The sequence below is a fragment of the Purpureocillium lilacinum genome (genome assembly GCF_023168085.1).
Source record: "Purpureocillium lilacinum CBS 284.36 DNA, scaffold_1, whole genome shotgun sequence".
Lineage (NCBI taxonomy): Eukaryota > Fungi > Ascomycota > Sordariomycetes > Hypocreales > Ophiocordycipitaceae > Purpureocillium > Purpureocillium lilacinum.
In genome coordinates this window covers 2,447,789-2,468,760 of record NW_027072111.1, presented here as the reverse complement: position 1 = coordinate 2,468,760, position 20,972 = coordinate 2,447,789, and the positions used below count along the sequence as shown (strand labels likewise).

The window sequence follows — 20,972 nt, the reverse complement described above, 5'->3', positions numbered from 1 at the left end:
GAATTCCAGGGCTTCTGCATTCAGCGGCGTGCCTGGTCTCGACCTAGTGTTCAAGGACGACGAGGATGTGGTGGGATCCGTTTGGCTGTCGGTGGAAGAACCCCCGCAGCTGCGATCGCTCCCGACCTTGGACTGCTGCTGTCGTCGCGTTCGCGTCTCGCGGCTCTGTGCCTCCATGTACAACTCGCTCAGCCGGAGAAAGACGGTCTGCTCCTGCGCTGCCGCCCCATTGATCTGCACACGCAGCAGGTTGAGCTGTTTGCGTAACCTCCTTCGCTGCTTACACCACACGTGCTCCAGGGGCCGCAGCTCGTCCTCGGCCTGCGCGTACCGACGAATCAGCTCCCTTGTGTTGCTCGAATGTATCTCCAGGGAGGCGTTGAGATACGCAATCTCCGCTGCGATCTCCTCGTATGGCCGTGGACGAAGAAGAGCCTCGCCACGTTGCCATAGATGGTCGTCGATCCCGGTATTCGCGATGCCTCTTCTCCTCAGACGGAATCGAGACGCGGCCGTACGAGCGGCCTTTAGTTACGCTATCGGAGCGTACTGGCGATGTGCCCTTGGACGAGCTCCTCCCAGGCGACTGTGATCCTGCTGGCACGTTGGGCTCGGCCATGTTCAGGTGCTGCGGGGGGGACGGCGGCGGCGTTGTCATAGCTGCAGCCACAGAGGGCGGAAGTTCATGGCAGTCCTTTGCGGGAGAGGCAGGGTTACAACCGCTTTGCGCGTGTTATGTTAGTTGGACGAGATAGACAATATAGGGGAGAGGCTTTATGACGCATACAGCAGCGTCGCCATTGCCACGATGGGAAGTCTGTCAAGAGGACCGAGAACTGGTGTCCGTTGACGAGTTTCACAAGAAAATTGTGGCGAGGAGAGACCGTCTATGAAACAGCCGTGTCCAAGTTGCCGGCGAACAACTTTGATATAATTGCCTAGTGCAGGATGAAGCGGGACCCCAGGGGGCTTGCTTGCTCTGTTGCATGTCTAGCCTGGTTTGCTTCCGAGACAAAGAAGGTGGTGTCGACTATTAGAAGGTAACCGCTTGTGCGGTTCCAGGGGCGTCTGGCACGCCGCGACCCGCGTCCATTGAATGCGGTTGGGCAGGCCCGGGCGACGGGCGTGGCCATTGTTCGATGCTGGAGATGTCGCTGGGTCAGCCCATTCGTTGGTGGGAGCGCCTGTTGGTCGTGGCTGCGGTGGCGCCTCAGACCACCTCAAGCGACCAGATCCACCCGCCCGGTGTGCGGGCGTGCCAGGCTTGGTGCACTGCTTGAATAGGAATCAATCCATTCATATCGCGAAGCCATCGTGTTGTGGCGACTCATTGAACCGCCAAAGCCCTGCTTCGGTAGCGGCTTGGCGGATGGACAAGACTTCGGCATCCGCAACCGGTCGATTGATGTCGGCGTACCGGACGCCATCGCTGGCGCCCTTGCCGCGCTTGCGCTTGCCCACGTGAGCATCTGGGCGATATTGCTCCATGATATTGACGAAGCAGTCGGCAGACACCTCGGACGCCAGGAAGCGCATTATGTCAGAACCCTCGGCCTCCTTGCCCGGCATGGCCAAGTGACGGACGAGCAGGCCCCTCTTTGCGATTCCGTCTGCCGTAAAGCACAGATCACCGACCTGCGCGTGCATGGCGCGGACGCTCTCGCGGGCGGTAGCGGCGTAGTCGTCGGCTTTAAGCAGGCGGTTCGAGGTTTCGCTCCGCCACACCTTGAAGTCGGCCAGGTAAATGTCCACCAGGCCGTCCATGAGCTCGAGAGAGGCCAGCGAGTCGAAGCTCGACGTGTTGTACACAATGGGTACCCGCAGGCCGAGTTCCCGCGCATGCAGGATGCTCAAGGCGACCTGCGGAACGACGTGCTCGGGCGTCACGATATTGATGTTGTGGACCCCGCCAACCTCCTGCAGCTTCATGTACCACTCGCCGAGCTCCTCGGGCGTGAGGTCCATGCCGTTGCGCCGATGTGAGATGTCGTAGTTTTGGCAGAAGACACAACGCAGGTTGCAGCCGCTCATGAAGACGGCGCCGCTGCCATTGTGGCCCTGGATGCACGGCTCTGTGTAAGCAAACAATAAGGTCAGCATTGATCCCATGTTGGCCGAGCTCCCCACGCCGCGCGCAGAGGGCCGCCCGGGCGGGACCAACCTTCGCCAAAGTGCGGCGCAATAACGTTGACCTTAACGTTATGTCCTATCAGACATGTGCCGGTCGTCTGATAGCGGTCGACTCCACACATCCGGGGGCACAGATTACAGTTGCGGAGGTGCGCGTAGGCGAGCGACCGCTTCTTTGCGGCGTCCCGGGACGTCATGGTCTGGTAGCGCGGGACGTAGTCGTCGAGAAGGAAAGGGGGGGCGAGGTGCAAGTTGCGGCGTTGCAGCGCCCTACGGCGAGGCGCTCCCACAGGGCGCAACACCGCCTTGGCCCAGGCGAATCTCATTATGCGAAGTTGTCATGCCATCCCTGGATGCGTCCTCGGTATTGTGTTCGCCGTTGGCTCTGGTAATGAGAGGTGTTGCGGTATGTGTTTGCGTCCAACCGGCGTCCGGGCCTCGTAACCGGCAATGCGTCCGGGAACGAGGTTCCTGGAGTCGAAGCAAACTTTTGCGCGAAATATATCAAATACTGTACAATGCAGGGCGGTACTGTACTGTACAGTTTTGTACTGGACACAGTCCGAACTGCTCCGCGCATCCGTGAGCCGGGAGAATGGTATGCAGGTTGGAGGCTCGATGTTGGCTCGGCCGTGGTCCGGGGGGAAGGATGGACGTCAGTTTGATTGATTGCTTGACAAGCAGCGCATCACGTGAGGCGGCCCGCGAGCTCATCCGTCACCGAAGCAGTTGCCTCGCCTATTACAGTACTCGGCCCCTTCCTGCTTCGGCACCTTGCTCGTCGTGCCTCATCCCACAGACTTCAATCTCATTCAACGCTCCATTTTGCGGGCTGCGTCCTGATGCCGCGAACAGCCAGCGACGGCCTGCCCCGTATTGTTAGGGCTGAGACCACGCTCTGCTCCAGCGACGGCAACCCCACGCATGATCCCCAATTGGGGAATGCATCAGACCCGCTGGCCAGGGCTCCGTGGGCTGCTGACTCCTGCATTTTTCCTTGTCGACCCAGCTGTTCGGGACAGGCAGCGCTAGGATCCGACTCCGCGGGCGAACTGCCTTCTTCGCCGCTGGGGGCAACATCGACTGTCTGTTGAGCTGCCGGTTAGCCGGGTCCCGCAGCCGCCACTATGCTCGACATCCTGTATGAGAAATGCCTTGTTCCTTTTCCCTACAGTGGCGGCGGCCGAGGCCAACCAAGACGCAGAGGATGCAGCCCCATGGCACGTGAGACGTCAAGGTGAGAGGCTGCGAATGCCTTCATGAATGGAGGCCCAAGACTCAAGAGCCATCTGTCTGACGCCGTGGCTAACACCAGGCACAGGGTTCCGGCGTCGAGGCGGCTTCGCCCTGATAAAGGCCGCTCGCGCGTCCAAGCCCTGGGCTAAATTGCAGTGCCATAGATAACAACAGCAAAAGACAAAAAAAGCGACCTCCCGCCTCGTCTGCCGCCGCGCCTGGCCGGCCAACTCACGGGCCACCGACTGGCCGAAGGGTTGCGAAGCCACCACGCCCCGCGGCTCGACAATGGGTACATACGTGTCTGTCACAAAGTCTGCCAAGACCGGCCATATGGCGCGGACTCTACCTACCTGCAACACCTGTGTAGGTATTTAGCCAGATTCTGCCGTCGGGCATGAATGCCCAGATGGCGGCAATGGGGCGGGTCGGAGTCTGAGGCAGTTCTGTATCCAGCTGGAGCCCCTTCTGGGTCACCAATCCGGCCAATTTCTCTACACCTCTTGCACCACGATCATCCGCAACCCACATACGCGTGTCTACTCAAGGACAGTCACCACAGGTCATCGGATGCCCGAGCAAGGTTGGGCGGCTGTGTGCCGGCGCACGCATGTAGGTGACGCCCGTCACAATCCAGGAGACATCCAACAATGATGTGAGTAAACGGCCGTTGCCTCCTTTCCTTGTCCAGCTCAGTTGCAGCCCATTGTGACGCAGCCTGCAGGTGGGCGGTTTATTGGCGAGCCTCAACGACACATACCAGCGGTCCAGGCCTCGGCTGCCTGCCCATTCAGGTACCCACACGGTTTCCAGTTTACAGCCTTTGGGGCCTGTGCCACTGCGGTGCTGCATGCCAGCATGTGCGCTGCTTGAGCGGCTCCAGGGCGCTTTGCAAAGTCGACCCTGGATTAGGAGGCCCTGAGCAAGACGCCTCGGCGCCGCTTTGAGTTTGCTCCGGCAATTTGTCCATGGCCTGGCCGATAGGTAGCGAGCGAGCTACGTGGAGGCGGGTCGTCGCGGTCCTGCTGGTACCGCCGCCTTTTGCCGCGTAGTTGCAATACTAGCGGACCGTGGGATGAAGTCTTCCGCAGCAGTATGCTGGTTCGTCGTCGACTGGCGCAAAAAGCACCAGCTGCCAACATCAGGTGTGATGCGCTGTTCCCAGCAGGACATGGGGCATTGGACGACAAGCGTCGTGCCAGCTGATGAATGAATGAAGGGCTTGGCTGCAGGGTGGTTGGGTGAGGACAACGGGCGCAACCGCGCAAACGGCGACTACGGCGCGGACGGCGGGCCCGGTTGGTTGGACTGCGCATTTCCGCCTTCAACACGATGAAGCCATCGTCACGCACGACAGAGGCGTCGTAACTATTGTTACGTGGGGCCATCGTCCGCAATACTGCCAGTACTCAACAGCTCGCTCTCTTGCGCCGGAAAAGACAACGGCAATCGGACGACAGACTGCCTGCCTCCGTCATCTCGTCGATCGTACGACGGTCAAAAGGGGGGCGTTGCCAGCATGCAACTCTGCAAGTGAGGGGGAGGCAGCGCGCGGCGCGGCGCTGTGACATCACCATGATTGGCGACGTGCCTTGCTGGGCACCCTCTGAGTCTAACTCTCGGGGTGGCCAAAGCTAATCGCCGCCCGGCAATACAATCGATTGTCGATGGATGGACGTCGCTGAAGATTTGGGCAAACGAGGGGCGGGCCTTTGCTTTGTTCGACGTCGTGCAGCGTTCGTCGTCTTGGAGAGAGGCGTCGCGGCAGCGCATCACACATCACATCGACACAAGCATAAAAGCACGGCCGTCGCACAAGTACCGAGCGAGAGGACGCGGTGCGACCGACGGCACGGCAGACAGCAAGATTCGTTGGCGACGCACGCACCATCTCGTCGGCCCACAGCGATGGAAGCCACAGCTGGACAAGGGTCGGCAGCGTGGGTCCGAGCCGGGGTGCGTCGATCATGGTGGGCGCCTTTTCAGGTGGCGGGTGATGAAGAGAGATTGCGCATTCGAGTTTTTCTCGGCTTGTTCCCGCTGGGTCGCCGTCCAGGTCGAGCGACGAGGAGCCGGCGCGGAGTTGGCCGTGGACGGACGACAACGGACGCGCCCAGGTGGACAGCCGGCGAGGCATCGTGATAGAGACGAGGATCAAAGCATACGGAAGAGAGAGGACCGCCCAGCAACAGGGCGACGCCGCCGCGCGAGGCGAGACAAAACAACACGCACCACCCGGCGGCAGAGACATTTGTTCATTCGCTTGGGGCGCGCCTGGCAGGGATCGCCAAGCCACACTGCAACAGCTGGCCGCGTCCAGATCGCCGTCGCCGAGGGTGACACACTGACTTATTAGCACCGCCAGCATGAGCTACCAGCCCGCTAGCGCATCCGATCCATTGGGGCCCCATCGTCATAGGTGCCATCGCGTCTGCAAGCCAAGGTCTAAATTGATGATAGCTCGGCTCGACGGCGCTGCGCTGCGCTGCGCTGTGACGCGCTGTGCTGTGATGCGCTGCGCTGCCCCCGACTCGAACCAAGCTGGGTCGGCTGCGTCTGCTGCGTGCCCCTGCTTGCCTGAGCTCTCTCTCGGTGTTGCCCGTGCCGTAACTAGCTGTAATACTTTGTCGTCTGCCGCGCCCTGCCGTGCCCGCCTGACTGAACCCGATCTGCTGCCCTTGCCGAGCCGGGTTTCGACCATTTTGAGTTCGCCCGCCCTGCCCTGCGACACCTCGCGGCAAGATCCCCCCAGGACCCAAGGCCAAGCAACCTTGGAACCGGCAAGGTATTAGTAGTAGAGCCATTGGCATCCTGGCAGGCGCGGCCCCTCCCTCCGTCCCTCCCTTCGACTTGTGCTTCCGCCCTTCATCCACCTCTCGCCAGCCGGCAACCCTCCTCTTGCATCGGCTTGCGACGACGACGACAGCGTCACACCGCCAGGCGACGAAGCAAGCCTACGATCCCACAAGCGACAGCCAGCGCCGCGCGCACCCGCCACCATGGGCGCGTTCATCAGCTGGATCAAGAAGAACCTTCCCGCCGATGATCGGGAGGGTTCCGCCAACACGCCGCCGCAGTCGGCTTGGGGTGAGTTCACGATGGACCGGCGCATGATTGATGCTGTGAAGCGCGCTCGCTGACGCTTCGCAAACAAACAGCCATGGTCGATACCCTCGTCCCGGTCCTGGTCATCTCAGCGATATACATCATCATCTTTCTCATCTTCCGCCGATCGCAGCGGCGCTTCTACGCGCCGAGAACGTATCTGGGCTCCCTTCGTGAAAAGTAAGCCGCGCGCGCGTTGTACTCGGCGCACAAACTTGATACTGACCATATCGACCAGCGAACGGAGCCCCGAACTGGGTACCGGCTGGTTTAGCTGGTTCGGCACTTTCTGGAAGCTCCCGGATGCGCATGCCCTGACCCATCAGGGCCTGGACGCCTACCTCTTCCTGCGCTACCTGCGCGTCGCATGCATCATCACTCTCTTCTCGATGGCCGTCACCTGGCCCATTCTGTTCCCCGTCAATGCGACGGGCCATAATGGCCAGACACAGCTCGAGGTGCTGTCGTACAGCAACATCAACCCTGACACCGAGGGCAGCCGCTACTTTGCCCACGCTCTCGTCGCCTGGGTCGTCTACGGCTTCGTCATGTACATGATTATGCGCGAATGCATCTTCTACATCAACCTGCGCCAGGCCTACCTGCTCACTCCGCACTACTCGAACCGCATCTCCTCGCGCACCGTGCTCTTCACCAGCGTGCCCGACGAGTACCTCAACGAGGCCAAGATTCGCGAAATGTTCAACAACTCGGTCAGGCATGTGTGGATTGCCGGGCAGACCAAGGATCTCGACAAGCTCGTCGAGGAGCGAGACAAGGTCGCCATGAAGCTCGAGGGCGCCGAGGTCAAGCTCCTCAAGCTCGTCAACAAGGCCCGCGTCACGGCGGCCAAGAAGGGCGGCGCCCCGCCCGCCACCAACAACGGCCACAGTGAGGACGCCCCAGCCGACACCGAGGCCGGCAGCATCGCCGCCCGCTGGATCCCCGACAAGAAGCGCCCCTCGCACCGCCTCGGGCCCCTGGGCCTCGTTGGCAAGAAGGTCGACACCATCGACTGGGCGCGCGCCGAGCTCCAGCGCACTGTTCCCGAGACCGAGAAGATGCAGGCCGACTGGGCCGCCGGCGACTTCAAGAAGGCCAATGCTGTATTCGTCGAGTTCATGAACCAGGCCGACGCCCAGGCCGCCTACCAGGTCCTCACCCACCACCAAGCCTTGCACATGACGCCCAAGGTGGTCGGCGTGAAGCCCGAGGAGGTTGTTTGGAAGAGCCTCTCGATCCCTTGGTGGCAGCTCGTCATTCGCCGCTACGCCGTCTACGCCTTCATCGCTGTGCTCATCATCTTCTGGGCCATCCCCGTCGCCATTGTCGGTCTTATTGCGCAGGTCAACACGCTCAAGCAGCTCCCCGGCCTGACGTGGCTTGACTCCATCCCCAAGGTAGGCACAGAATTCCCGTGCCGAATTTTCTGAACCCTTTCGCTGACTGAGTCTCGTAGCCCATTCTTGGTGTCGTCTCTGGTCTGCTGCCGTCGGTGGCCCTCTCCATCCTCATGTCATACGTGCCCATCATCATGCGTGCCTGCGCCAAGCTCGCCGGCACGCCGACGCTGTCCCGCGTCGAGCTCTTCACCCAAAACGCCTACTTTGTGTTCCAGGTGGTGCAGGTCTTCCTGATCCGATCGCTCTTTGATGCGGCCTCGACGGCGCTCGTCAAGATTGTCAACGACCCCAGCTCCGTCTTCACGACCCTGGGCCAGACGATTCCGACGTCATCCAACTTTTACATCTCGTACTTTATGCTCCAGGGCCTTACGATCGCTACTGGTGTCGTGACGCAGGTCGTGGCCATGTTTGTGTTCCGCATCCTGTACAAGTTCCTGGCGGGCACGCCGCGCGCCATGTACAACAAGTGGACCACCCTCAGCGGCATTCTCTGGGGCAGTCTTCTCCCCGTCTATACCAACATCATCTGCATCAGTAGGTCCCAGACGCCGTCCCTCGGGCTGCCAGGTCGCTGACAAGACGCCAACAGGTCTCATCTACTCGGTCATTGCTCCGTTCATCCTCTTTTGGTCCTCGATCGCCATGGGCCTGTTCTACCTCGCCTATCGTTACAACATCCTCTTCGTCTCGGAGACGTCGGTCGACACGCAGGGCCTGATTTACCCGCGTGCCTTGAAGCAGCTGTTCACGGGCGTCTACCTGGCCGAGATTGTCATGATTGGCATGTTTGCCGTCACCAAGGCTCCCGGTCCGGCCGTGCTGATGGCTGTCTTCCTCGTCTTCTCGATCCTCTACCACATCACCATCTCCAGGTACCTCGATCCCCTGCTGTATGGCCTGCCTCGCAGCGTCCAGTCTCGGGAGCTGGCAATCCAGTCGGGCAACGCCTCGCCCGCGTCGCCGGCGCATGCGGAGGAGGGCCTCGCGCGCAACAAGGAGTCGAACGAGAGCGCCCCGACGGAGAAGAAGACGGTGGTCAACCCCGAGCCCGCGGCGCCGAAGAAGGAGGGCAATGTCATTACCCGGTTCCTCAAGCCGTGGATCTTCTACGACTACGAGAGGCTCCGCAGCATGATGCCCCGGCATGACGACATGGACTTTGACAGCATGTACTCGGAGGAGGTTGAGCGGACGGCGTACATGGCGCCGTCAGTGACGAGCAAGGCACCCACGCTGTGGATCCCGAGGGACAGCGCGGGCGTGTCGCGGCAGGAGGTGGCGCTGACAGGCAAGGTGATACCCATCTCGGACGAGGGCGCCACGCTGGACGAGAAGAACAACATTCTGTGGGACACGGAGGGCGCGCGGCCGCCCATCTGGGACGAGAAGATCTACTACTAGACGACTATCGGACGCACGGTGACGGTCTACTCGAATTTGATACCCCCGCGATTGTGGTCGGCTTGGATGGCGGAGTTGGGTTGCGTGGAGGATGGGATACCCAGGCCGCCGGAAGACTCCGACGGCCGATTTTCTTGCGTATGGGCTGTACTAATGTGTGGTTGAAAGACTTTGTGTGTGTGTGTTTTGTACGGTCTCGGCCAAGTCTGTGGCCTGGAGCACCAGTATAGATATGTGAATGGCTACATTTTACGTATATCTTCACGACGCTCGCCTTGACGATGGCTCAAGCGAAGGTTTCACATGCTTGATGCAGTCTACCCTGGCAGCTATGACGTGCCGTTTCGACGGCGCCATGCAGGCCATACCAGGATATGCGGCCGTTGCTGCGGCCGCGGAAGGGGGGGTTCCATCCCGTCTGACGGGAGTCACTTTGCGGATATGGGCCCGGCAAAATCCAGGGTCGCGTACGCTAACTGCGCAATGCATGTTGAAGTTACGTAGAGGGCGCCATACGTCCTATCCTTTACAGCAAAACATCAGTTAGTCCACTCCTCCCTCCTGTCCCGACCCCCAAACCACCCTTCCCCATTGCCCTCTTCCCGCGTCGCCTCTACAGCTCATCGTGCGCATACTGATCTTTCGGATACCGCGTCACACCGCCGCCGCCGCCGCCGCCGCCGCCGCCGTCCTTCCCGCCGGCCAACGGCGGGCCCGCAAACGGGCACAGGAACCGCTCCGCCTCCGGGTCGAGATAGCCCTCGCGGAAGAGAAGCTGAGGGTCCTGGTGGCTCACCATCTTGGTGGCCTGTCCGCTGATGAAGGGCTCGGGCTTCCACTCCTGCCGGCTGGGTCCCAGGTACCTGTCCCTGACCCACTGCTCGGACGTCACCTGCGCGCGGATGAAGGCCTTGGCCGCGTCGTAGAGCGCCGCGTACGTGGGCACGCCGCGTTTCTGCCGTGCGGCGTTGCGCACGGCCGCGACGACGCCTACCATGAAGGGATCCCGGGTCCCGATGGCGGGTACCTTGACGTTGAATTGGGTCTCGTGGCAGGAGGCGAGGAGGACGCCGGGCGTGCCGCTGTGGGTGTCGAGCATGCCGCCGCCGAAGCACGAGGAGCTCAGGATGGTGAAGTTGACGCCTGGCGCGAGGTTCTTTTCACCAAATGTCAGCTGTCGTACGTGTGTTTTCCCGTGCGCCGCCTCATGCTGCCCGGGCCCATGGATGGGACTACATAGGGACAAAGCAGGGGCAGCAGCAGCAGTAGCAGCAGCAGCAGCAGGTCTCCTACTCACCGTGCGCAGCGTATCCGCCACCCAGTCGTCCGTGACAATCTCCTTTTTCGTGCCGTCCTCGTCCTCCGCGAGGATCCAGCCCTCGTCCTCCTTGTCAGGCTCGCCCTCGCCGTCCTCGTCCTGCCAGGTGGTGCCGTGCACGTCGACGTACACGAAGCGCACGTCCCCGGCGTCGGCACTGCACAGCCTCGTGAACCTGTCCTTGAAGTTGTCGGCCGTGGGGGGGTCCTGGCCGAGGGTGCACTTCTTAGGCCCGTCTCCACGTTTTGGGTCCACGTCAAAGTATAGGACCTCGACGTCGTTGCTGGAGAAGCCGAGGTACTTTACTAGCATGTCCTTGACCATGAAGATGCCCTCGTCGATGCCGGTGTTGTAACGCACGATCAGGGCCTTGTATATGTATGTGTCTGTCAGCTCCCTGATGTGGCCGCCCTCTGTTCACTATTTAGGGTAGAGTAGCAGTGTGTAGTTACCTTTTTGTTGCCAGCCTTGGCATTGCGAAAGTCGGTCTGCGTCAACTTGTAGGGCGAATGGGTATCGGATTTCCCGTCCGGGTCCTTCATGGTCATTGACATGTCCGAGTCTGAGCTTCCACATGCACTGAGGAAGTCAAAGGTGTAATAGCCATCGTCGAACCGGCCGGTAAAGCGGCCATTGTCACCGAGGCCCACATCCCTCAAAGTTGCTAGGACGACATGGTTCGCCTTGGACTCGCCGGAGTCGTCCTCGGTCCACTGAAAGCACAGCACGACCGGCTTCCCGCCCTCTATCCCCGCGGGCAGGATCAAGGTCACCATCTCGTTGACGGCGTACTGGAAATAGTCCAGCTTCCCGGTGAACACCGAAGTTGTCAAGACACGCGAGCCATCGCTCGACTTCAGTGCCAGGGACGAGATGGCGTGCGATTGGTCCGGGCTGGAAACTGTCACGCGCAGGGACTTGGGGTCATCAGCGTCGGTAGTGCAATCGAATGTGTAGTAGTCGCCTTCGAACTGGACCTTGAAGCCGTAGCCGGCGCCGCCGCCGGCCTTTGTCACCGTTTTGATGCGGCCATGCAGCACGTTGTTCTGCTTCTCGTTGCCACTGGCGTCTACGGTTTACTGCCAGTAGGCTGAGACGGGGTCAAGGAGGGAGAAGCCGGCGGGGAAAACGACGGTGATGAGTTCATTCTCCGCATAGTACGGCCAGTTGAGCTTGCCTACGTAGATGTACATTTTGCCTGAGTTTGTCTATGCGGTTTGGTCTTGGTGCTTTGCGGTCCGAATGGGTTTGAAGCCGGAAGGGAAGAGTTCACTGCCATCAATCACGCCCGAACGAAATTTTTATATCCCTATGAGGTCGTTGGCTTCGTGTCATGTCCCTTCCCTCCATTAGTGTGCGGCACCAGACTATGTGCTCGATCATGTTTCTCTCGTAGGTGCCAGTCGCACGCAGCCTTTCAGCTCGGCCGCCATCCGCGGAGTTTCATTGTTCACCGCATCTTGCAACCCGTCCGACGGACGAGGGCAGGCCATACCGAGAGTCTGGCTCAGATCGAATTAATAAAAGAAACTCCCTTTTTTTGGAAAAGAGACGAGTCGCGGCGTTGCAGTATCTCTGGTGCCACAACGCGAGACGAAACCTGGAAGGGCAAGGTCCCACCAGACTCAACCACTCCTACTGATGTGGCGATGCTGTGTTGCAAAATAGTGTATATGAACATGTGCGCCATTACTCGCCAGCCAGACCAAGATCGTAGACAATGGACCACGGGCTCTGCACATGACATACCAGTCAGGTCGTTTTCCGTGTAAGTCCGCGTATAGACGGCATCACAGCCAAGAGAGGACGTCTCGCCGCCTGATGGTTTGAACCTCAACGGCCAATATGCGACCTTGATAGGTAGGGTCGTGTGCAGACGAGGAAGCAGCGGAAATGCGCTCTTCTGAGGGAACTGAGCCCTGCCGGCGCGGCGGCTTATTTGTGACGATATGCTTCAGTTGAGATGTTCGACGTGTCATGCCTGCACACCTGAAATGGCTGGCGCGGGATGGGGGTGGGGCGCGGGCCTTGAAGACTATAGATTATCGATGCGGTCATGATTAATGCCTGACATGCGGGCAGCATCAACGATGGTGAAGTCGGCGCGGCGGGTCAGACATCATGGAGGGCGGGGAAGGACCGGAGCCCAGTGACCACCATGCAAGCGAGCGAAGAGCGTCATGCGCGTAGTACATTACGGGGCCATGTGCATGAACGGGGCGGATAAAGCTGAGCAGGTTTTCTGCTTGTTTCCTTGCTTTGCGCTTCCCTGCGGGTTCGCCAATCTATTTGTTCGTGGGGACCGGGGGGGCTGGTTGCATGTGGTTGTCCCGCCTAGCATGAAGGGGGCGAGGAGGCTTGGAGTTTGCGCGGGCGAGTGGCGGGCACTCTCGTCGTTGGACTCTCGGCGGGATAATACACCTTCCGCCCTTGTTTCAGTCACGACTCACCAGGGTACAATTCTACTACTAATCTTTGCGCATTTCGGAGGCGCCATGGAAGGGAAGGGGAAAGGAAACGTGTTATGTTGCGTTGCCGATGAATGCGGGGGTGCTGGTTGTATGCTGTACTATGTCCGATTGTTGCATCTGATGATACATGTATTATGTACGTAGTCGAGACAAGGCGCGCGGGACAGTGACCTTCTGTATTGGTGCGTAGTGTTATTAGTTGGTGACTGGAGCGGCCCGGATGAAACAAGACAAGACATATTGGCAGTGTTCACTGCCTCCGGTGGACCTCGATGGGTGCCTTGCATGCTGTGCTCGCCGCTGACTCAAAGAAAGTCTTCTTCGTAGCAAAAAGGTATCTTCTTCAGGTATTGTTGTCAGACAACATGACGATGTATTCATCACACCAGGTTCAATATGTTCAATGTTGCCAAACTCCATCACGAGACTCGTCGGGAAAGAAAGAACCAGCATCGAGCTGAATGAGCCACGCTCCCAACGTCTTTCGTCTGCAGAAAGCCAGCCGCCCCCACCAAACAAAACATGCACACACCAAGCCAAGTAGTCACTGGTGGTGCGCCGTCGAAGCCACCACCACCGACCGGTCAGTTGCGCCAAAACGCCGCGACCGCCCGCCCGTCCATCAAATGTCTCCACCAACGCCGGTTGCCCCGGCGACAGAGCCGCTGCCCCCACCACACCTCCCTTTGCTCCCGACAACAACACAGGCAGAGAGGTAGGCAGGGTCCCCTTTCCACGCCGATGGTTCGGTGGGACGCAGGCAGGCACATGGGATGCGCCACGGCGCACGGCGGGGCGGGGTGTTGCCTCGTCCGTTACGCGCGTTGCTCTCTCTCTCTTCTCATGGTGGCTGAATCGAATCGGCCCATTGGGCGGCCGGCCTGTTCTGATCGTGAGAACCTGGGCGCTTCCACGCTGCCATTCGCAGGTTGGCTGGGGAAGAGGCAGGGAGGGGCTGGGCTGGGTGTGCATGGCAACTCTTGTCGCTTTCTTGGTCCGCGGGGTCCAGTCAGGTCACTGCGTGTTGCGGTTGTGGTGACCGTTCCCTTGGATCGATAGTTAGTGGGACACACACACAATATCATTGTCCCCTCTGACCATCACCACCACCACCTCCTCCTCCACCACCCGCCCGCCTACCGCCGTGTGCGTGCTCCTCCCTTTTGCAGTTCTCGTGTCCGCCTCGGCGCTTGTTCGCTTCGTTGCACATATCCTCTTCACTTCGTCTCGTTGAGCGCGCGCATTTGAGCGACGCGGCTGGTAGGGACAAACACATTATCAGGAAACGGTCTTGCTGCTTGCTGCCAGTGCCGTTTCGTCTTATTTACTTCGTGGGCCCCATCGAGCACCGGCCGCCTTAGAGCCCGTTGCGTAGCCAGGGACCGTCTTCGACGTCGATCCGGGCAACACTTCCGTGGCTGCCTCTTTCGGTGCGCGATTCACTGCTCGCACACTCGCCTCACAATCTGCTCGTACTTCGATAACTACGCACTCATCGCACCACGCGGCGCGGTACACGCACGACCCTTCACGCAAACGACGGGGCTCGGGCGCGATGATGTGATGTGAGGACAAGCACAGCCGAGACCACGGTGCATGCGGCCGACACCTACCACTACGATTTGATCCCAGTCGCATACAAGTTTATATCGAGAAACCATACCAGAAACACATCACACCGGCCTCATGGCCGCCACAAGATGGAGAACGAGGCGGCGGCGGGCCGTCCCCGGCCTCGTCTCACTCCTCCTCCTCGCCGCATTCCAGTCCCCCGCCGCCTCCGCCGCCGCCGAACAAGCGCACGCCTTCCCCTACATGCCAACACAGATCCTCACCCCCAGCGCCTGCGTCAACCAATCGTCCTGCCGCGGCCGCGACGTCGCCTACCTCTTCAGCCCCTCGAGCGACGGCGTGCGCTTCCTCGCCCTCAACTACTCCTCGGGCATCGATGCCAACGCGGAGCCCAAATCCGTGTCCACGACGCTGCCCTTTCTCGAAAATGCAGGGTCCACGGCGGCGTTTGGCGCGGCGAGGGCGGCCAACGGCGAGGTGCTCGTCTTTGCGGGCGCGTGTGACGGGCCCGGCGGCGATGTCTGGAGCTACACACCTGGTGGCGACGATGATGCCAAATGGGAGCGGAGAACGACGACGATGGATAAGGGAGCGCAGAAGGGAAGCACGCAAGGGCCATACTTTTTAGGCGGCACGCTCGCCTTCTCGTCCAAGCTGGAGCCCACCATGGACGAGCCAACATTATACACATACGGCGGCATGTGCACGCCGCCGTCGACGGCCAACACGCAGGAGTGGCAGTCGGACGCAAACTACACCAAGACGATGACGAGGCTCACGCCGGGAGGAGGCGGCAGCCAGGACAGCTACAGCCTGGGCGTGGCGTCGGTGTCGGGCCCGCGCTCGCCCTTTGCGGGCTTCTCGGTGACGCAGCTGCCGCCGTCCATGACCAACATGTCCGGGTCCGTGGCGCAGCAGGCCAGCTTCGTCTTCCTGGGCGGGCACACGCAGTGGGCTTTTATCAACATGAGCACCGCCGCCGTCTGGAGCCTGCCCGAGGAGACGTGGTCGTACATCAACGTGCAGCCGCCCCTCGCCACGGGCGAAAAGATGCCCGGCAACGAGCTGGCCAAGAACCAGAACCAACAGAAGCAGGGTCAGGTGCAGAACCAGGACAGCAGCAGCGATGGTGCGGGTCTGAGGAGGAAGAGGGACGGCGGCGCGGCGCCGGACAACGTGTATAGTCGGTCGGGCCACACGGCGGTGCTCAGCGAGGATGGCAGCTCCGTCGTTATATTGGGGGGCTGGGTCGGCGACGTGGGCACCCCGGCGGAACCGCAGCTCGCGGTGCTCGAGATGAGCCAGGCGTATAGCTCCTGGCGGTGGCGCATCCCCGAGAAGCAGCCCGACGGGGGCATCTACGGCCACGGCGCGGCGATGCTGCCCGGCAACGTCATGGTCGTGTATGGCGGATGGGAGACGAAGACGACGACAACTAAGCAGAAGCGCCAAGACGCATCGTCACTGCGATTCTACAACCTGACGTCCATGGCGTGGACTTCATCGTACACGAACCCCAACGCTGGCAGCGGCGACGGCTCCGGTGGAAACGGCGGATCCCACGACGCTCCCGGGTCAGGCGGCTCCTCAAAGTCGAAGCGCCTGGGCCTCGGACTGGGTTTGGGTCTGGGCCTCGCTCTGCTCCTCGGCATCATATTCTGCTTCCTGCTCTGGCGCATGCGACAGCGCAGGAAGCAGGCGCGGCACGACGAGGCAGTGCGGGCCATGGCCGAGGACGCGCGACACTTCCTCCACGACACCGACATGATTGAACGCGACGACTTCCTCTTCGGCTGGGGCGGCCAGCGGGACTGGCGCAGCAGCGGCCAGCAGCAGAGTGGCGGCCGATCGCTGGGCTACGAGAGCCTCCGGGGCGCCGGCGCGGGACGGAGCTCGCTCGACGCCGGGGCCGGCGGTCCGGGACCCATCGCGCGGAAGCCCGTCGCCGGCGTCGCCCGGGGCATGCGCAACGGCTACCAACCGGCGCTGCCCGACGCGGGACGCTTCAGCAGCACGTTTGCGTCGCCGCCGGGCGTCATCCACCCGATCCTCGAGGATGACGAGGACGAGTACTACAGCCACCACGAGCACGAGCACGCGCACACGGCGCCCCTGACGCCCACCTCGGAGGCGCACTCAGACCCCTTTGCCACGCCCGTCACGGCCACGGCCCCGCCCGTCATCTTCTTCCCCACGGGTGCGGGTATCGCGCGAGCGTCCAGCCCGGAGCGGAGGAGCAACAGCAGCAGCCCGGCGCGGCGCACCGACCCGGACGTCCAGGACTGGGTGTCGGACGTGGACGCCGCGGACGCGCTGCTCGAGCGGTACAGCACGACTCGCCAGCAGCAGCAGCAACAGCAACAGCAGCAATCACAGGGCCGTGTGTCGCCGACGCGCCGGGGCTCGAACCGGTCGACGCTCACGCTCGGCGGCCTGCGTGACGATGACTCCCGCACCGGTTCCAACCTGTCCGAGTCGGCGCGCAGCGCGGCCGACAGCCTACGCCGTTCCGCCTCGGGTCGCCGTTCCGCGGCCGGGGGCTTCCTCCTTGGCCTGGGGCTCGGCGCCGGCGCGGGCGAGCACTCCAAGCCCAGCAGCAGCTCCTCGAGCAGCTACAACACGGCGCGGTCTGGCTTCGGCGCGCTGCAGGCCGAGGCGCCGGGGCTGCTCATGGGCGGTAGTGGCGGCGGCGGCGCACGCACGCCCGCGAGCCCGACAGGATGGGGAGGCGCGGCCGGTGACGACGACGACTACGCGCTCGTCCCGCGGGAGCCCGGCTCGCCGTCCAAGTCCAAGCCCCCGTCGCGGCGCACCTGGCTGGGCTCCCTGCGGCGCGTCTTCTCCGGCAGCAGCAGCAGCAACGGCGCGTCGCCAGCCAACGCGTCGCGTGAGGAGCTTGATCACCAGCACCAGTGGGACCATATTCAGCAGGGCGGTAGCAGCGGCGCGCTGATGACGGCCGGAGCGGGGGCGCTGAGCGGGGAGCTGCTCCGCCGGAAGCAGGGCCGGCACGACTGGCAGGACTCGGGCGACGAGGGCGGCGGCGGCAGCGCGCTTGGCATGGCAAGCGGAGGGGGCGCGAGAGGAGGAGGCGGAGAGGGTGACGGCGCGCGGGAAAAGGACGAGTGGGATATCGAGAGAGCGGTCGAGCAGCGGCTTGTGCAGGTAATGTTCACGGTGCCTAAGGAGCGCCTGCGCGTGGTCAACGCCGATGACAACAACGACGATGACGCGGACAGGCGGTCGCTGGGCAAGGGGTCCGGCGGCGGCGGTCGAGACGCAGCACCCATGGCGACGACGGCTCAGCAGCGCGGCGAGGAACACGTCGCTCCGGCGGAGGCGCTGCGGGAGCCGCACGTCGCGGAGCTGGTTGACCCGTCGAGCACGGACTCGAGCACGGATACGACGACGACGACCAAGTCTTCGCTACGCTCGGCGGCGTCGCGAGAGGGCGGGCTGCAGCAGCAGCAGGCTGATACGACTACGCAGAGAGATGCCAGCATCACTGCCACCGAGGTTGTTGCCCCCTCTGCCCCCATCTTCGATAAGCACGAAGAGCCTCACGGCGATGACAACGACAACGACCATCATCATCATCACGACCACCACCACCACCATCACCACCACGACGAAGACGAAGACGAGGACGACGTCCACGACACCAGCTTCCTCAGCAGCGGCAGCGCTGGCGGCGGCGGCGTGCGGGCCAAGCACCAGAGCCACAGCGGCACCGTAAGCAGCAGCGGCGGCGACTACCTCGGCGTAGACGGCATGTCGAACCCGCGGCTGTCGCACTCGACGGACGGGTCGGGGCGGCGCTCGTCGGGCGTCTTCATGACGGCCGAGGCGGTGACGTTTGAGCGCCCGCGCATGACGATGCGCACCACCACCACCACCACCACCACGCGCGTGCGCGACATGGTGGACCGGTACGAGACGCGCAGCGCGGAGGCGAGTCCCGTGCGGAGCCAGGCGGATAGCCCGACGAGGGGGATGCGCTGACGGTGATGGTCCTGCCGCTGGCTGTGGAAAGGGACTGATATTGCCGTGAGGGGAGATGTAGCTGGGATACGGGAGAGAGGTTGGTCATGCGGTGACGGATGGGAAGGGAGAGGGACACTGACTGGCGCATGCGATGGGGGCGGATTGGCCTTTCCCACAATGGAGTTTTCTGCTTTTCAGTCTTTTTTTTTACTCGTCTGCGAATGCTTTTGGTCGGTCCGCGGGAATCATTTGGTCCTCGAGAAATAGGTCGGAAAGGGGAGGGGGGGCTTCACTCGGTGCGATCTGGTGCCTGGCATGGCGGTCTGTCGTTTATACCACGAGATGATGTTTTGCAATGGAGGAGAGGAGAGGCGCCCGGAGGACTCGATGACTCGATCGAGTCGAGTCGAGTTCGTCTTGGGACGACACGACGGGACGGGCATGAAGGACAGAGACACGGCCTTGGGATGCGAATCATGCTGGTCTATGTATGTATGTATGCGTGTATGTATGTATGTATGTACATGAAGAACCAAGGAAGGGGCCCTACGCTCGCTCATACATATAGCCTTGCGTTTTCGGCTCTAGGATCCAGGGTTGCACGTGCGGTGCAATGAGCTGTCTCGCTGCTGTGTTTGATGTGCCCTCCGTGTGTCTGTGCATGTCCTTTGTAGTCTCCTCCCAGCTGCAAGTCTCCCGTGCTGTATACCTTTCCCGGACTGTGTAATGCCCTGTCTGTCTGTCTGTCTGTCTGTCTGCAGCGTTCCTCCGTGCGTCTGTCTGTCTGTCTGTGTGTATATCCTAGCAGTCTCTCTATCCTGAACGGTGGTGTACTGTATAATAAGAACGCAGCTAAACCTTGACCCCCAGCTTCTTGTTCCATGCGAGGACCGCCTCGATGGCCTGCCTGCCCGGAAAGTCAAAGATGACGACACCCGTGCGGCGCGCCTCGGGGACGCGCTCAAAGTCGCGCACCCACTGGCCTGTCATGTCGTTCATGCCCGTGACGGTGCGGTTGAGGGGGCCCGCGGCGGCCTCGACGGGCAGGACGCCCACCGACGCGGACACGTGCGCGAGGTACAGCTTTGCGTTGTCGAGGGCGTCGGTGGCGGCCCGCTCGAGCGCCGTGCGGATGGCCGTCCACTTCTCGGCGAGGTGGTACACGTCGGGCACGATCCAGGCGTCCTCGAGCGCCATCTGCGGGCCCTCCCAGGCGAGCCCGTAGGGCGGCGCGTCGGCCCGCGACGCAAAGTCCTGCAGCAGGAAGACGCGCGAGCGCAGGGCGCCGAGCGTGGGGATGGGCACGCTGCGGTTGTACAGGTACAGGTGGTCGGCGGCGCCAGGGGTGCGCTCGCGGTAGCCGACAAACGTCTCCTCAAACGTCTTGGTGTTGTTGGTGCCGAGCGGGCGGCCCTCCTCCTTGAGGCGCATGACCAGCGCCTCGGAGGGGTTCGCGACGAGAAAGGCCAGCACGTCGCGCAGCACGTCGGCGAAGCTGAAGCCCGTGTAGCCGTCGCCGTGGTAGATGTGCAGCTCGTCGTCGCGCAGGCGGGCGCGGATGTCGACGTAGCGCAGCCCCGCGTCGAGCTGGACGCTGAGGTTCCAGTTCTGGCAGTTGAGCACCGGGTCGGGCCGCAGCAGGCCGTACGTCATGGTGTCGTGCGTGCCGGGGATGCTGAGGCTCGTGAGGTTGGTCTCGTCGGGGACGGCGGCCATCCAGGCCGGGTGGTGCGCGGCGTGCGCGTCGAAGCTCCACGCCGAGCGGTAGCCGCGGTAGCAGCCGCCGCGGACGAGGCACGGCGCGACGGCGAAGAGCAGCATGTACAGGAGGGCCATGGCGGCGACGGCGGCGAGGGCGAGGAGCGGTGGGATGCGGCGCGCGCGGACGGGACGGAGGCGAGGCGGCGGCGGCAGCGACAGGAAGAAGGGTGCCGACGGTTTGCCCATGGTGACGGATCAGCGTGCGGCAGCGACGATCGCAACCGACAGTCGTATAAGGGCTGAGCAAGCACGGATCCCCCCAGCGACGGGGCGGCTGCGCGCGCACGCAACACGGCACCGCAGGGGGTGGAGAGCGGCAGGGGCGGTGAGGAAACGAAGTCGAGGAACGTGTCGCAACGGCCTTCAGCTCATGGTGAGGCTGACGCGGAGGATCAAGTCGTCGGCGGTGTGGGCGATGCGAGGTGCAGCGAGGCCATCTGCGAGAAGGCACAGCCGCACGTGGGGGGCCTGCGAGGTGCGGTTTGCCTGTCGCGGTCGGGTCACGGGGGTGATGATGACGGGTGGATGGATGGATGGATTGGCAATGTAACGGCAGAGCGACTGGGGTTCACGTCACGGAGCGGACGG

General features: G+C 62.2%; 5 protein-coding genes across 5 annotated transcripts; 2 read left to right on the top strand and 3 right to left on the bottom strand.

Annotated features, from left to right (window-relative positions):
• Positions 1-1,296: 1,296 nt before the first annotated feature.
• On the bottom strand, positions 1,297-2,327 carry PLICBS_000466 (uncharacterized protein; the record flags this gene model as incomplete). Its single annotated transcript, XM_018318535.2, has 2 exons — positions 1,297-2,072; positions 2,162-2,327. The coding sequence occupies 2 exons, from the start codon at positions 2,325-2,327 to the stop codon at positions 1,297-1,299; spliced, it is 942 nt and encodes a 313-aa protein (XP_018184060.2).
• Positions 2,328-6,365: 4,038 nt separating this feature from the next.
• PLICBS_000465 (uncharacterized protein) lies at positions 6,366-9,278 on the top strand (the record flags this gene model as incomplete). Its single annotated transcript, XM_018318537.2, has 5 exons — positions 6,366-6,453; positions 6,525-6,651; positions 6,710-7,871; positions 7,931-8,411; positions 8,467-9,278. The coding sequence occupies 5 exons, from the start codon at positions 6,366-6,368 to the stop codon at positions 9,276-9,278; spliced, it is 2,670 nt and encodes an 889-aa protein (XP_018184062.2).
• Positions 9,279-9,891: 613 nt separating this feature from the next.
• PLICBS_000464 (uncharacterized protein) lies at positions 9,892-11,789 on the bottom strand (the record flags this gene model as incomplete). Its single annotated transcript, XM_065599608.1, is given in 4 exon segments — positions 9,892-10,434; positions 10,576-10,965; positions 11,049-11,658; positions 11,677-11,789. 4 exon segments carry the CDS (start codon positions 11,787-11,789, stop codon positions 9,892-9,894), a joined length of 1,656 nt encoding a protein of 551 aa, XP_065455680.1.
• A 2,964-nt stretch (positions 11,790-14,753) lies between these two features.
• PLICBS_000463 (uncharacterized protein) lies at positions 14,754-18,641 on the top strand (the record flags this gene model as incomplete). Its single annotated transcript, XM_018318540.1, has 1 exon — positions 14,754-18,641. The coding sequence occupies one exon, from the start codon at positions 14,754-14,756 to the stop codon at positions 18,639-18,641; it is 3,888 nt and encodes a 1,295-aa protein (XP_018184065.1).
• Positions 18,642-19,475: 834 nt separating this feature from the next.
• On the bottom strand, positions 19,476-20,570 carry PLICBS_000462 (uncharacterized protein; the record flags this gene model as incomplete). Its single annotated transcript, XM_018318541.1, has 1 exon — positions 19,476-20,570. The coding sequence occupies one exon, from the start codon at positions 20,568-20,570 to the stop codon at positions 19,476-19,478; it is 1,095 nt and encodes a 364-aa protein (XP_018184066.1).
• Between the last annotated feature and the right edge of the window lie 402 nt (positions 20,571-20,972).